At 41.3% G+C, this 14,015-nt stretch overlaps 1 protein-coding gene across 1 annotated transcript in view; it reads left to right on the forward strand.

Moving 5' to 3' along the window:
• The window catches only part of MFSD14A (major facilitator superfamily domain containing 14A), a 45,624-nt gene extending 33,809 nt beyond the window's left edge, over positions 1-11,815 (forward strand). Inside the window, exons 3-12 of the mRNA XM_019501683.1 lie at positions 2,552-2,614; positions 3,269-3,396; positions 4,034-4,148; positions 6,596-6,814; positions 7,170-7,283; positions 7,737-7,808; positions 8,445-8,557; positions 8,941-9,038; positions 9,821-9,984; positions 11,361-11,815. Coding sequence (XP_019357228.1) covers positions 2,552-2,614; positions 3,269-3,396; positions 4,034-4,148; positions 6,596-6,814; positions 7,170-7,283; positions 7,737-7,808; positions 8,445-8,557; positions 8,941-9,038; positions 9,821-9,984; positions 11,361-11,567 — 1,293 coding nt within the window. The 3' untranslated portion in view covers positions 11,568-11,815. The remainder of the gene's footprint in view (positions 1-2,551; positions 2,615-3,268; positions 3,397-4,033; positions 4,149-6,595; positions 6,815-7,169; positions 7,284-7,736; positions 7,809-8,444; positions 8,558-8,940; positions 9,039-9,820; positions 9,985-11,360) is intronic.
• The last annotated feature ends 2,200 nt before the right edge of the window (positions 11,816-14,015 follow it).

The raw sequence follows: 14,015 nt of genomic DNA on the forward strand, positions 1-14,015 counted from the left end.
GTTGGGAGTGGAGGGGATTGTTGGCTATGGGGAGTGGCAGGGAATGTCGGGGAAGTGTGGGGAGCAGCAGGGGGAATGTCCCAATGGGTGGGTATGTGGAGGGGCTCAAGTGGGGGCTGCCACACGCCTGGCCCTGCAGCACCAGCCCCTGCAGCAGCGCACGGTGGGACCTGACCTGGCCCAGTCCAGCACGGCTCACTAGCCTGGCTTTGCACTGGAGAGAGATGTGCGGCTCTGGGAGGCACAACTCCTATGCAAATGCATGCTAACTGCAGATTGGGCCAGCAGACACTTTTTCTGTGAGGCTCAAGTGTGCCTGAGCCGTATGGAAAATGCCTCGCCGGTCTGACCCAACCCGGTCCAGCCCTGGCTGCGCAGCTAGTATGCATTTGCACAAGAGCCATACCTCCCCAAGCCGTGAATGCCACTTGGGTGCAAAGCCAGGCTAGCAAGCTGCGCCAGGCCAGGTCCTGCCATTCGCCTCTTCCCCACAGACCCCGTGGGGCAAGCAGCACTGCCACCGGAGGCAGGACCCGGTGCAGGGACAGCGCACTGGGCCAAGCTAGGTCCTGCTGGCACTGGGGCAGCTTGTGCTGCCAGGCTGGGCTGGTTCCATTGTGGCAGGACCCAGCGCAGGATGCCGGGACCGTGTGTCATGCTGAGCTGTGTCCTGTGGCCATGGAACTGGCCTGGCCTGGCAGTGTGAGCGGCCCCAGTGCCGGCAGGGCCCGGCTTGACTCGGTACACTGTCTCTGTGCACTGCGCTGGGTCCTGCCACCTTGGAACCAGCCTGGCCTGGTAGTGCAAGCCACCTCAGAGCCCGGCTCGGTGCAACATGCAGTCCCTGTGAGTGGCACCGGTCTCTGATGAGCAGCCCAGGCAGTGTTGGCTCTAAGCTGCTCGGGGCCACGCCACGGGGAGGAGGCTGACAGCAGTGGGCTCTGAGTGCCCCACTCCCAGTGCTGCTGCTGGGGATAAGTTGTGGGCCCTGTGAGGGGGGGGGTCTATGGCCCTGCAGGGTACCTGGGATCCTCCAGGATGGGGAGAGGGTGCTGTGGCCTTGCAGGGTGCCTGGGATCCTGTGGAAGGGGGCGGTGCTGTGGCCCTCCAGGGTGGAGCTGGGGCCCTGCAGGGAGGGCAGTCCATGTGCTGTGGAGGGGGGCTGCACCCTGTGGGGGCAGGGGACACACCCCTCCTGAGCAGTCCCCCTACAAGGTCCCTCCACACCCACAATTGCCCCACAACTAGCCATACACCAACCTGCACCCCTCCACACCCACCCACATTCCCCCACACCTCTTCTCACCCCCTCCCTGCAAACCCCACATCTTCCCCCATCACACACCCATCATGTGAAAAGAAAACCAAAAGCACGCATCAACACACATAAATATTTAGAATATATTTTATTATGATAGAGATACTGGTAGGCTTCCAAATTGTTTTAATATTGTAAGTATATCAATAAAGCATTGCCTAACTGATCCCTCTCCATATATATGCGTGTGCATGTGTGTATATATGTGTGTGGGTGGGGGTGGGGGTGTGTATAGTAGTTTTTTGTTCTAACTGTGGATCACCATGGATTTGGGGGAATTTAAAAAAAAGGATTTGGGATGCTGCTGCAGCAGTCCAGCTGGCACAAGGGGTAGTGTCCCCAGATACCAATTGGCTGGGCCGCAGAAGCTCCTGAGAAGGAGTATCCCTGAGCTGCTTGCTAGGGCAGGTTTTTATATTGCTGGGGCCAGCACCTGTGCTGGCCCCAAGCTCTAGCTCCTGACTGCAGATTTGGGAGGAGCTGGGGAGGGTTATTTTGTCCCAAGTGGCACAGTTTGCCTGACACCAAAGTGCATGTCTGGGCACGTGCACTGAGGCAAAAAGCCCCAACTCAAATTTGCACCACTTCTATTTGAGCTGCTGCAAGCACATGTGCTTGCATGTGTGGATGCACTGTTAATGTGTTTTAAGAAGTTTTCAAACTAGCTGTGCAGTTTATATATCTGCTATCCAGTATCTTGCTGTGGTAGCTGTTTTCTGTTTCCGTATTCCACGCTATAAAGGTCATGTTCTTTATGGAAAACCAGACCTGAAGAAGGTAATGTATGCTTAGCATTACCATAAGGCAAACTGGCTCTAATTGATGGAGGATTTCTACCTTTTGGAAAATGTTCAACAGCATTCTGCCTTCATTGTATTAATAATACTTTTGTCAAATTAAAGCAGTTTTGGCCAGCCTTGTGGCAAAAAGTGGAAAAATACACCAGTTATTGTTTAGGAAAATATTTGATGTAGCTTGACTTACACCATGGATGACAACTTTAATGTTACCTACAGCAAATTTGGACTATTTTGTTGCTGTGGAGGAAAGTTTTAATAATGATACTTTACAGTTGAATTTTATTAACTTTATAGTGGATATTATAGCATTTGTATTAGGTAGTTTTGGTATACCATCTTACATTTAGCATGCATAATACATAGCATGTGTGTCTTTAAATATTTAGTATTATGAAATATGCATAACAATATACTGTTCATAATTCTTTCATAGGTTTTGCACGAAACATTCCCAAAGCATACTTTTCTGATGAATGGCCTAATCCAAGGAGTAAAGGTAGGATAAATTCAATTCAGAATAGAATTTAAGATAATTTAAACTAATGAGGGAAACACAAATGGCTGTTGGAAGAGTGGAATAATTAGAACTTTCTGAAACCAGCTTTCAAGCTGTGATTTTAAAATATGAGAATAAATATTTACATAGGAGAGCTCAGATAGCAGCATTTGGTTTTCAGTAAACTCTTGTTTTGCTTAAATCTTTCACTTGGGTTGACCAAAGACTGAAGAGGCTAGCTGATTAGGCTAAGATTATACAATTGATTTGAATCAAAACACACAATCTTTGGTACCCACTTTTTTAATTTGGTAGATGGACCTTATCTTGCCAATGTTTTGGAAAATAATATGTTTTGTAAATACGGCACATATAAAAGAAAAATGCATTTTTCTCAGGAAAAAAAATCACATAGCTGGCTTTGATCTTAAGTTTTGGGTTACTCTGTGATAGTAAAACTAAAATTCAAATTCCAGGTAACACTTGCATAGAACAGAGGATTAAGTATGTTTGCAAGTGAGCTCATTTGCAGTTAGCTTAATAAAAATTAAACATTTTAATAAATATTTATTAAAATCAGTTACTTGGTAATTAATTATTCCATCTGTTGCACTTTTCATTGCTTTTTGTTAATGAACATATTTTATTTTTCAGGGCTTATTGTCATTCCTCAGTGCCCCTCTGATAGGTGCTCTTTCTGATGTTTGGGGACGAAAGTCCTTCTTGCTGCTAACAGTTTTTTTCACTTGTGCACCAATACCACTAATGAAGATCAGCCCATGGTTAGTAGCTTATCTAGTTACTTTATGGTTTTTTGTTTAGTGTTTTGTGGCTGCATTTGGTTAATACTTACTTTTGGGAGAATTGTACAGGCACTGTTTGGTTTGGAATTGTTTTAGAACTGGTGATGCAAGGCTGAGAGTCAGGCTTGTTTGTATTGTATCTGAGGCTTTCAATTTGCCCTGGAATTTGATGGTCTTATTTTAAATGGTCTCTACTTTTTGATCACTTCCCCTCTGTAGTAGATTGTTTTAACTGTTTATATGGTTTTAAGTAATCTGTGAAGTGAAGTAGTTATCATTTGCTGGACCCAAAGCAGAAGCTAAATTTGAGATCTGTTGCAAACTGTCCTATTTTAGCATTTCACTCGCACTCAGCTAGATGTCTAAATAACTGCAGATCCTGGACCTTGATTCCAGATGTTTCTTGATAAACTGACATGTTGTGCTATTTCATTTTGCATTCAGCTCACTTAGGAGAAAGCAGCATAACTAGTCCGAAAGTATCTTTGCGAAGTTATGTGCAGATTAAACTGCTTGTCAGGAACCATAGATATTTCAATCTGTTTGGAAGTGCATATAGAGTTTGTGAACCACTGTTTGTTCTATATTAATCTTCTCAATCCCTTTATGATCCTAGGTGGTACTTTGCTGTTATCTCTGTTTCTGGGGTTTTTGCGGTGACTTTTTCAGTGGTGTTTGCGTATGTAGCAGATATAACCCAAGAACATGAAAGAAGTATGGCTTATGGACTGGTATGTATGTAATCCTATATCTTGAACCTTTGAGCCTCTTAAGAGTCAGTAGCTAAACGAGTTCTGTTAATAAAGCTTTATTTTACTACAGTAGGAAACTAACTTTTCAGCGGTGGTCTCTTTCCCATTTTAAACTTGCTGTTTTGGCAGACTGAGAAACCTGGTTCCTCTGCCCCATTCTGTATTGCCTCTTGCATATCCTGTTAGTAGCTTCGGTTTAGTATGGCCGTGGCAGAATCTTCTTTCCCAAGCCTTCACTTTCTGTGGGCTACATTCTGGTCATGTAATTTGAACAAAGAAAAGAATCTCTCTGTTGTTCACTTTCCCTAACTTCTGTTTATCAATATTAACTTGGATTGAGTTTGCTAGTGTGGGGTTAACACCTTCTTTAATAGGTTGAAAGTTCCTGGTACATTATAGGCACTAGCATAAATAGGATTATAATACAGTGTTAATGCAGAAGCCAGTTTGGTAGGTACAGTCCTAGAGGACTTTGTTTTGTTGTCTTTCAGAAAATACTGATTCAGATTAGTCTCAGTCTGGTGAAGTGCTAGTTGAGAAGTTAGAAACTAAACAGATTTGCATTATTTAGCTCTGGTAAACTGTCTTATGAAATTAAAAAAAATATTCAAGAGGGTGCTGAATATGACGTTTCACAGGACTGGGAATATGAAATGAGATCCATCCACTTGCAAGTCACTAGTTAGAATCTAGACCTGGTAGATTTCTTGGTCTCTGATAGTACCTGTCTTGATTTTGCTGAACAGGCACTCATATCACTAAATGCCTTTTCAGAGTTGTCTGTCATGACAGGGAGGGTCAACACATAAGGAACATGGGAAGTAAATAATCTCTCTTTTGTCTGTTCATATCAGAGTTAAGTTCTGGCTCGATTATGAGGTTTTCACCATTTTCTGTTCTCTGTTCTGTGATCAGTAAGTTTATTCTCGAGTTGTAAGGGAGCACATTGCACAAACATTAAGCCAACTGAAACTGTTTTCTGAAGTTCCGGTAATGTTGTTTGCATTGAAGAAGCAAAAGCTGAACTGCACCCTGAGGATGGATTTCTGTTCCCCTTTGTTTACCTAAATGGCAGTTTTCCAGGTGCATAAGTGTCTCTTTGGCACTTACGCATGGTTTGCAATTCTATTACTCTGGCCATGAGCATATAAGCATACACCTGTATGGTCAGGCAGGTCTTCAGCTACATACATATGCCCAGCGCATGCAATAGGTCATGAAACTGTAGCTAGACAAAAACCTATGTCTAGCAGGTCTTTGATGCCAGAGGAGGAGCATCCTTGCATGTTTAACCCCAGTAGCTGAGTGGTTAGGGTATTGCTCAAGAAGTAGGATACCTTGGTTCTAGGCTATCCTTCCCCTGGTTGGTGTGAAACTAAACCCAGCTTCCCTGTGCTGTAACCGTTATGCCACAGGCAGTTACACATTTATACAGGCCCTTTTCTAGCCGTTTTTTTTTTTAAATAACTTGCTGCCTAGGCATCCCAGAGGGGGAGAGGTGCATAGGACCTCAAGGAAGAGAGCAAGCCAGCAGGTATGTAGCTCAATGAGGTGGAAACTGACCTGGAAGGGAGTGGGTCCTGGGTTCTAGCCTGGACCTTTGCTGTAAATGGGACAGAAGTATTTTCCATCCATTTTATCTGATGACCGTTAAATGCAAAGTGCAGTGGCTCAGCTTCAAATGGAGTGCTCGAGAAGAGGCTAGATACTGCCTAACCTGTGGTGTGGTGGTTAGAGCAGTGAATTGGGAAGTGAGAAATGCAGATTCAGACTCCCTCTTGGGGATGCAATGTAGGAGCTAAGTCTTCCACTTCCACTTAAAACCCAGAATGGTGCACCCCATCTTTTTCCGGGATTTACATTGGTGTGTGCATGTGTACAGCCGAATAGTTGCTGAACCTACACATAGCCCACTCTGCATGTTCAATATACATAAGTACATTTGCATGTCCACACTGCAGGGGTAAGAGGCTGGGCACAAAGAGGGTAATAAACTTCTGCCATAAGTTTATTAACATGGCCTTGTATAATATAAAATATTTGATAGAGAGTGCCAAGTATTCTGCAGGTATAGAGAAAATAAGCAGTTTCCTTTACTGACCCAAAAGAAAATGATATCCTTAGAGTCTCTCCCTCCCTTTGAGACCTGTGAACTTTGTTGGTTGATCTTATGTCAACACAGTGACAGCATTAAAAGTTATAATTTGCTGCCTTAGTCAAAACTGTTTTTTTCTGAATCTTCAGATGTCTGAAATTTTCAGGATGATGTAACTCTTTTTAAAATTTGTTTTGACTTTGTCTCATTACAGTGACTGAGCTTTTGGAAAAGTTTAAGCTGTAAAGAGTGAATTAAAAAAAAGAGTAGCTGTAAATACATGTGAAAAACTTTAATTTTATATTCTCATACTAACCCTTTTCTTTTGTAGGTTTCAGCAACTTTTGCAGCAAGTTTAGTTACCAGTCCTGCTATTGGTGCTTACCTTGGTCGAACTTACGGCGACAGCTTGGTAGTGGTCCTAGCTACTGCTATAGCTTTGTTGGATATTTGTTTTATTCTTGTTGCTGTACCAGAATCATTGCCAGAGAAGATGAGGCCAGCATCTTGGGGAGCACCCATTTCATGGGAACAAGCTGACCCATTTGCAGTAAGCTGTTCAGATGTTCAAGAAATAATGTTTTGGAACTTGTGCATATGGGTTTTTGCTGCTTTAGGGTCAAGGATGGAATTAATGCTAATTCAGCTATTCAGGATCTTAAAAATGGGTTTGAGGAGTTCCTTAGCTAATTTAGGAGGTGATTGTTATTGCCATTGCTGCTTTGCAGAAGTAATGGCAAACCTGTGGTAAATGAGCTGAAGAAAATGTTTTGATGGTTCCATGTATTAGCTTAACTAACAGCTGTTTTGCTTCTTTCAGTGTTGATTTTGGATATATATTTTTAATAATGATGAAGAGAATGTTCTGTTTCTGACCTTACAACTGTCTTTTTTCTTGTTCGTAGTCACTTAAGAAAGTGGGTCAAGATTCCATAGTGCTGCTAATCTGCATAACAGTATTTCTCTCCTACCTCCCAGAGGCAGGGCAATATTCCAGCTTCTTCTTATACCTCAGACAGGTGAGAATCTGCCCCTAAAGAAATGTCTCATAGGTTGACAGAAAGGACTACTTGTATTTGCTACATTATTTTAGCAATATGGAAGTAATATAACTTGTTCGCTTTTGAGAATGGCTTTCTGTTCCCTCATAGTTATTATTCAGAGATGAATCTCCTTCCCTTGCATTGCACTGGATCAGAGTAACTTAATAATTCATTTACCAGTTAACTAATTTTCAGGCTATCTGTGTCCTGTGATCAGTTTTCTTTCAAGTTCTAAATAAGATTTAAATAGAAAATATTCTTGATTGATGCAAAGGTAAATTTTTAAATAACACCAATAAAATCTTTCTTTTGTTTCACTTGATACTTTTTTTTGTTTATGTCCTTATTCATTCTATTGTCTTCAGTGTTCTGTGACATGTTAACATCTACTTGTGGTTTAATGATCAAATTACTTCTTCTCTAATGTAGATAATGGGATTTTCGTCTGAAAGTGTTGCAGCATTTATAGCAGTCCTAGGCATTCTCTCCATTATTGCACAGGTGAATACTCATCTCCACTTTTTACTGGTATAGTAGCAAGTAAGACCTAATGATGGGAGTCCCTGTACCTGCAGTTACAAATGGAATTGAGCTGTTACTGGGAGTTCTAGAGTAGAATAAAAAAGGAATGAGTTTACTTCACTTTCTCATTTTCCCATCACTTAACATTTAAGCATATGGCAACCAGTTGGCATAGTATCTGTGAAAGGGAGAAGTGTCACCATGTTACAGAGGAGTAGCTAACACATGTGGAAAAGCAAGACTTGTCTTGCTTCACACGGGAAGTCTGTTAGAGTTGGGACTGTAACGCAGTTACTGTAAATGCTAACAGAGTGCCTAAACCTTAGCCCCCCATCTTCCTCAACTGTTTTCCCAGAGGCCTAGAAGTTGTTTGTTCTTTAAACTATCATTAGTTGAGCAAATAGCTTGTACAGCATAATCAAAACATGGTGTTTTATACATCCCTGGTGTTAGCCATCTCAAAAGATGTTGTACATTGCTGGCTAGGCAACAACCCTTCTGATTACTTTGCCTTTTAATATCAAACTTGAGAAAAGAGACTTCAACTAGTAAATATTTCACGTGTTGCTGTGTAATGATGCTTACAATTAAAATGTTGACTTTCTTTCTTATCAGACAATAGTCTTGAGTTTACTTATGCGATCTATTGGAAATAAAAACACCATCTTACTGGGTCTAGGATTTCAAATATTACAACTGGCATGGTATGGCTTTGGCTCAGAGCCCTGGTATGTAAATTTAAATTCTTATATTTGACTGATTTGACACGTTTAAGATGATTTTCTGTTTCATACAAAACTGGTTTGTGTGAGTTTACTCAAAAAAAAAAAAACCCCTCACGGACAATAATTTCCTGTAAATGTCAGACCTTTCACAAGGAGTGGTTATTTTCCAACTACATTATTACACTCTTTGTGTTTTTAATAAAATAATTACATAGCACCAATATATGAATATATTACTAATTTATAATGGCTAGATTATATATTAGTTTAAAAACAGGAATGTGCTAACTTGATCAAATCAGTTACATTTGTTGTAATACACAAAGTAGAATGCAGAACACTGCCCAAAATGATCATTCTGATTCTCTCTCTTGCTTGTTCTGCAGGATGATGTGGGCAGCAGGGGCTGTTGCAGCCATGTCTAGTATTACGTTCCCAGCAGTAAGTGCACTGGTTTCACGAACTGCTGATGCTGATCAACAGGGTATGTTTTTAGGTCCTAATATTTTAATAAGGATCCTTCAAGCCAGAAACTGTCTTGCTTGCTGTCCCTTACAAATGCGTTATCCTTAATTGTAGCCTTCTTGCCAGTTTATAGGACAAATTTGCCAATAGTGTAGTAATATAAATGAAAAATATTTAGTGTAGTTTACCTCTCCTAAGAATAAAAATGTCCATATTTACTTGAATCCAAGATGAGGTGCTTTTCCCATTCAACATGGGGTTGGGGGTGGGAGAGCCTTGTCTCGGATTCAGGTACTGGCCTAGGGCACATAGCTGCCACAGTTCTGGCTCTGGCCGTAACGTGAGCCAAAGCTGTTTCCTACTGCTGCTGCCTGATAGAGATGGCTCATGCAATGGAAGAAGCTTGGGGAGACCACTGGGTGATGGGAGCAGGGAGGGTGTGGTGGGCGGATGCTATGCAGTGGCAGGGGAGCAGCTGCAGCTCCACCTCTGGCCACAACCCAGGCCAGGACTGGAGCTGCTGCCTAGCTGGGGCTAGAGCTGACCCAAAACATCAGTCATTTGGTCTGCTACAGCATAGGAAATCCTGTCTTAAGTATGTATTAGGACAAAGAACTCAATATAATGCTATGGCTGAGTTTTTCCTCATCTCTCATTAGTGTAACTCAGTCAGTGAAGTTACCTGTAGTTTGCATCAGTGTGAAGGGGAAAGAGAAAGAAAGCCATTGGACACATTTCAAAAAGCATTTAAAACTGTCTTCATTCTTTACAGTTAACCTAGTGGAATCCTGCTTCTTTCAGGTGTTGTTCAAGGGATGATAACAGGAATTCGAGGATTGTGTAATGGTTTGGGACCAGCACTCTATGGCTTTATATTCTACATATTCCATGTAGAACTGAGTGAACTTCCAGTGCCTGATATTAAACCGGAAGGTAATATAGACACACAACACCATTCACAACAGGTATTGCTACTCTTTATTTCTTATTCAGCAGAAATACAGAAGAGTTAAATCATAGAAATCTGGAAGGGAAAAAAAGTATCCAATTCATTCATCATACCAGTGCTGGGGTTTCCCTTGTGACATTATGTAGTATTTTGGCTAGCTTAGCTCTAATCAGGTGTCAAACTCATCTGGCTCACAGCCCATGACCCAGAGCAGCTGGAGCAGGCATCGTGTGCAGTCTGCTCTATGCTACATCCCATGCAAGTCCCAATATGGCCAGAACAAGTGCTGCATGTGGCACAGATGGCACCCACTCCAGCCACTCTGAGGCCATGTGCAGCACAGTCCTGGATCCACTGCTGCCTGATTTTATAGATTGATTTCCATACCATGTTAAAAATGATCTCTTGCCCAACTAGCTAAAGCTTTCACCTGGATGACCTTTACTACTCCGTCTACTTGCAGTATTCCCACAGAAATCAGGAAGTGCTTGAATGAAGAGTAACAAACTAGAGAAGCAAATCTGGACTTTTAAAATAGCTTTCTAGCTGAGCACAGTCTCGGGCAGCTAGATCATAGTTCTTTTTATGCAGCTAGATGATTACTTATGGTGCCTTATGTCAAAACATTGACACTGGATACCTACAACAGTGAAATGGTTGTTTCAAAGATGGTGGGGACACTTCGGTAGTCTTCCATCAGCTTAACTCGCAGCCTGTAAGTTTTATAACAGCAGTTGACACCCCATGTCCAATTGTCTGCTTTTAATCCAACTGATGCTGTTTAAATTGTAGGGGGATGGATTTGATACAAGACCACATTAATCTTGTGCCCTCCTGTATTTTGTAGTCTCCTCCTTAGTAGTCCTTGCTTGAAACCTTGGCAACGCCGTAGTGTTGTCTACAGCAGGGTAAAACTGCCTGAACAAGATTGACTAGGAACATGCAGTTTCAGACTGCTGCTGCAATTATGCTGTGTACTACTTCCCTGTTTTCAGAAATCCTGTGGAAAGGTAAACTAGGGAGTGAAATGCAAATGCTACCAGCTATTCAGTCTTCATAGCTTCCTGTCTTGATGACATACATCTATTTGAGAACTATTTGAAAGCCAAGTGAGGTAGTCTGTGGCTCGCTTCTCGTGAAGGCAAGGGAAAATTCTACAGTTTAAAAATTCTGTAATTTGAACAGAGCCAAGAAGTCAGTAGTCTAACTGGGTATGCCAACTGTGTTCTGCCTTATCTCAGGGAGTGGGAAATCCCTTCTCCCTGCTGAGAGGAAAGGAAAGTGAAAAAACTGTCTGTAACAGGTTTCTCTATAATTAGCATGGGGACTTAGCATGTAATAAACTTGGTGTGAATGTTGAATTTATTAGCTGTTCCTTTGTGTTCTTTTCAGAACTCTATAATTCCTGGACCACCATTTTTGTTTGGAGCATGCTCTGTGCTGTTAGCTCTCCTTGTTGCCTTGTTTATTCCTGAACATACTAATCTAACTGTACGATCCAGCAATTGGAAGAAACACTGTGGCAGTCATAGCCATCCACACAGTCCACAGGCCCCTGGTGAGGCCAAAGAACCTTTACTGCAAGACACAAATGTATGACAGCAAAACTCAAAAGACTCCCCCTCCTCCCCCTGCAGTTCTGGAGATTACATTCCATCAAGCATGTGATTTCTTAAGATAATCTTAAGAAATTTATGCATGAAACTTGTAGGAACTACAAACAGGAACTGGAAATTTCTCCAAAGATGTTACAATTAAATTATTAATTTGCTTTTAAAAAAATATTAAGCACTGGTCTCTTGCCCTGATATTGTTAATTATATTAACCTTTACATCCTAGCTCAAGAGATGTAAGGAAAAAAAGTCAAGGTATTAGCATGTGTCCCTACACCCATTTTCTTAAGGTGTTGAGCTTTAATTCTTTTCATACTAAGTCTCAGTGAGACATACTAGCATATATGTAGACCCATTAATTTTAATGTTGGAAAATCTTGGGTCAGGTGATTCAAAGCCTTAATGTAAATGCACTCAAGTAAGAAAACGGTATTTTTTTTTAATTTTACAATCACTGTATGGCAGGGTTTTTTTTAATTTTTAAGTTTGTATTAATACAGAATTACGTGAGCATGCGTATTGAACAGTGAAAACTCTTTTTATGTAAGTGCGTTACTCTTAATTCTATTTTTAGTACGATATGTATCAGATACTGAGTATTTAAATAGCAAGCTATGAGCCAATAAGTTTTTAATATTGGTTCTAAAGCCCTGCTTTCCTAAGTAGTTTATTATACCACTGTTTCTGAGCATAATCATGAAAACCTCAAAACTTGAATATACAAAGTGAAATATAAGTTGATAGCCTTGAAAATGTCAATGTACTATATAGTGGCCTTTCAGGACTGTCACAGTTAATACTTTTATTTTGCAGAGCTAATGTTTTAGTCCTAAACTTTCAGGACCCTAGTACACAACAGAGCTTTATACAATTACTGATGTGAATTTATTTCTCTAAAATGTATATTTTTGTGTCCAGTTGTATTATTTAAGTGTTCCTTTGTATAAATTTGTGTATAAAGTACTGTATAGTTTTAAATGTTTTCATCTTATGTGGTTACTGCTCAGTGCTTTTTTAACTTTGAACATTTGCCATGGTTAACTAAAAGCTGGAAAATATGTGAATAAAGTTGACTATTTTAATGAATTTTTAAATAATTGCTAATGCCTTCAATTATATTCTAGATCATAGGCAATCTATAGAACTGATTCCATTATGTGACTTGTAACCTGCTGGACATACTCCACACCCTGCTTAAGTCATTTTCTCTGCTCCAGACAAACGCTCAAAATATAAATTGAAGTGTGCAACATGGTTTTGTAAAGCCTAATACATGAACTAATCAGTTGACAAGGTGCCTGAAATGCTTTCTGGCAAACTGCTGTAGGCTTCAGTGAAATAACTATAATGTTACTGTTTTTCTGCTCTTTAGTGCAACGGATGAGGGAAACAAAAGTAGCCTTTTACTGATAAGCTATTAAATATTTTCCATTAACCTTAACACTTCCAAAAGCAAATGGATATACATTAATACAGTCTGATTATAAATACATGTACAAATTTTACACAGCAAAACATCTTTACATATACAAGTCATTTGGACAGTAATGTGCAAAAAACTAGAGTGATAACCACTCTAAACGTAACAACGAAGACAGTCTGAAACCAAATAACATTTTAAACCAAGAAGCATGTAAACAGAGTCCAAGACATTTTTAAGTGGCTTTACTGTATTACAGTTTAAAACTAGACAGTTATCTCTAGTTTGGTATTACAATACAGTTTACCATAAACTGTAGAAAAGCTGGTCCTTTTTTTGGTTACTTTACATATACGCTGCATTTTCTCTTGTATAGCCCACCCCTCCTCCACATCATATGCAAGGGAAACATGACCTTGGGTATGAGGTAGGGGGAGGGAAGAGTGCTAGCAGCACTTAATTGGGAGCCATAGCAATTAACACTACCAGCTTTCCAGACCAGTGGCGATTCCCTCCTGGCCACAAACCCAGTCAGGTCAACATGCAGGGTTAGTGGGTCTGTGGCTGGATCAGGTGTGCCAAGTCTTACCAGTCACAAGGCCTCAGACCCAGCATGCCTGGTCCAACCCCACATGCTAGCTCCAGAGCAACGTGCCAGGTCTGAGCACTGGATCTGGGGCCCCATGCCAGGTAGGACCAGCATGTAGCTCCAAAGCCAGTGTAGTCCTGGACTAGGCACATGGCCCCAGAACCAGCACAGGGTCAGCCCAGGGCCTTGGCTCTGCACCAATGTGAAGGGCTGGACATAGTGTGCAGACCCAGTGCACTAGGTTGGTCCACAAGATCCCTCTCATGGGGTGGGGCTGATGGCTGGCTTGGGAGTAGGCTTAGCTCCACAGTTGCCACCACTCACTTCAATCAAAGATTTTTTTCCCCATTAGGCTCCCCTCCAGAATCCAGGTGCATACTCCTATAAATAGTATGCTAAATCTGAGAAAATATAGTAGTTTCTC

This window comes from Gavialis gangeticus, unplaced genomic scaffold, assembly GCF_001723915.1.
Source record: "Gavialis gangeticus isolate Ggan-Ray unplaced genomic scaffold, GavGan_comp1, whole genome shotgun sequence".
In the NCBI taxonomy this organism is placed as follows: Eukaryota; Metazoa; Chordata; order Crocodylia; family Gavialidae; genus Gavialis; species Gavialis gangeticus.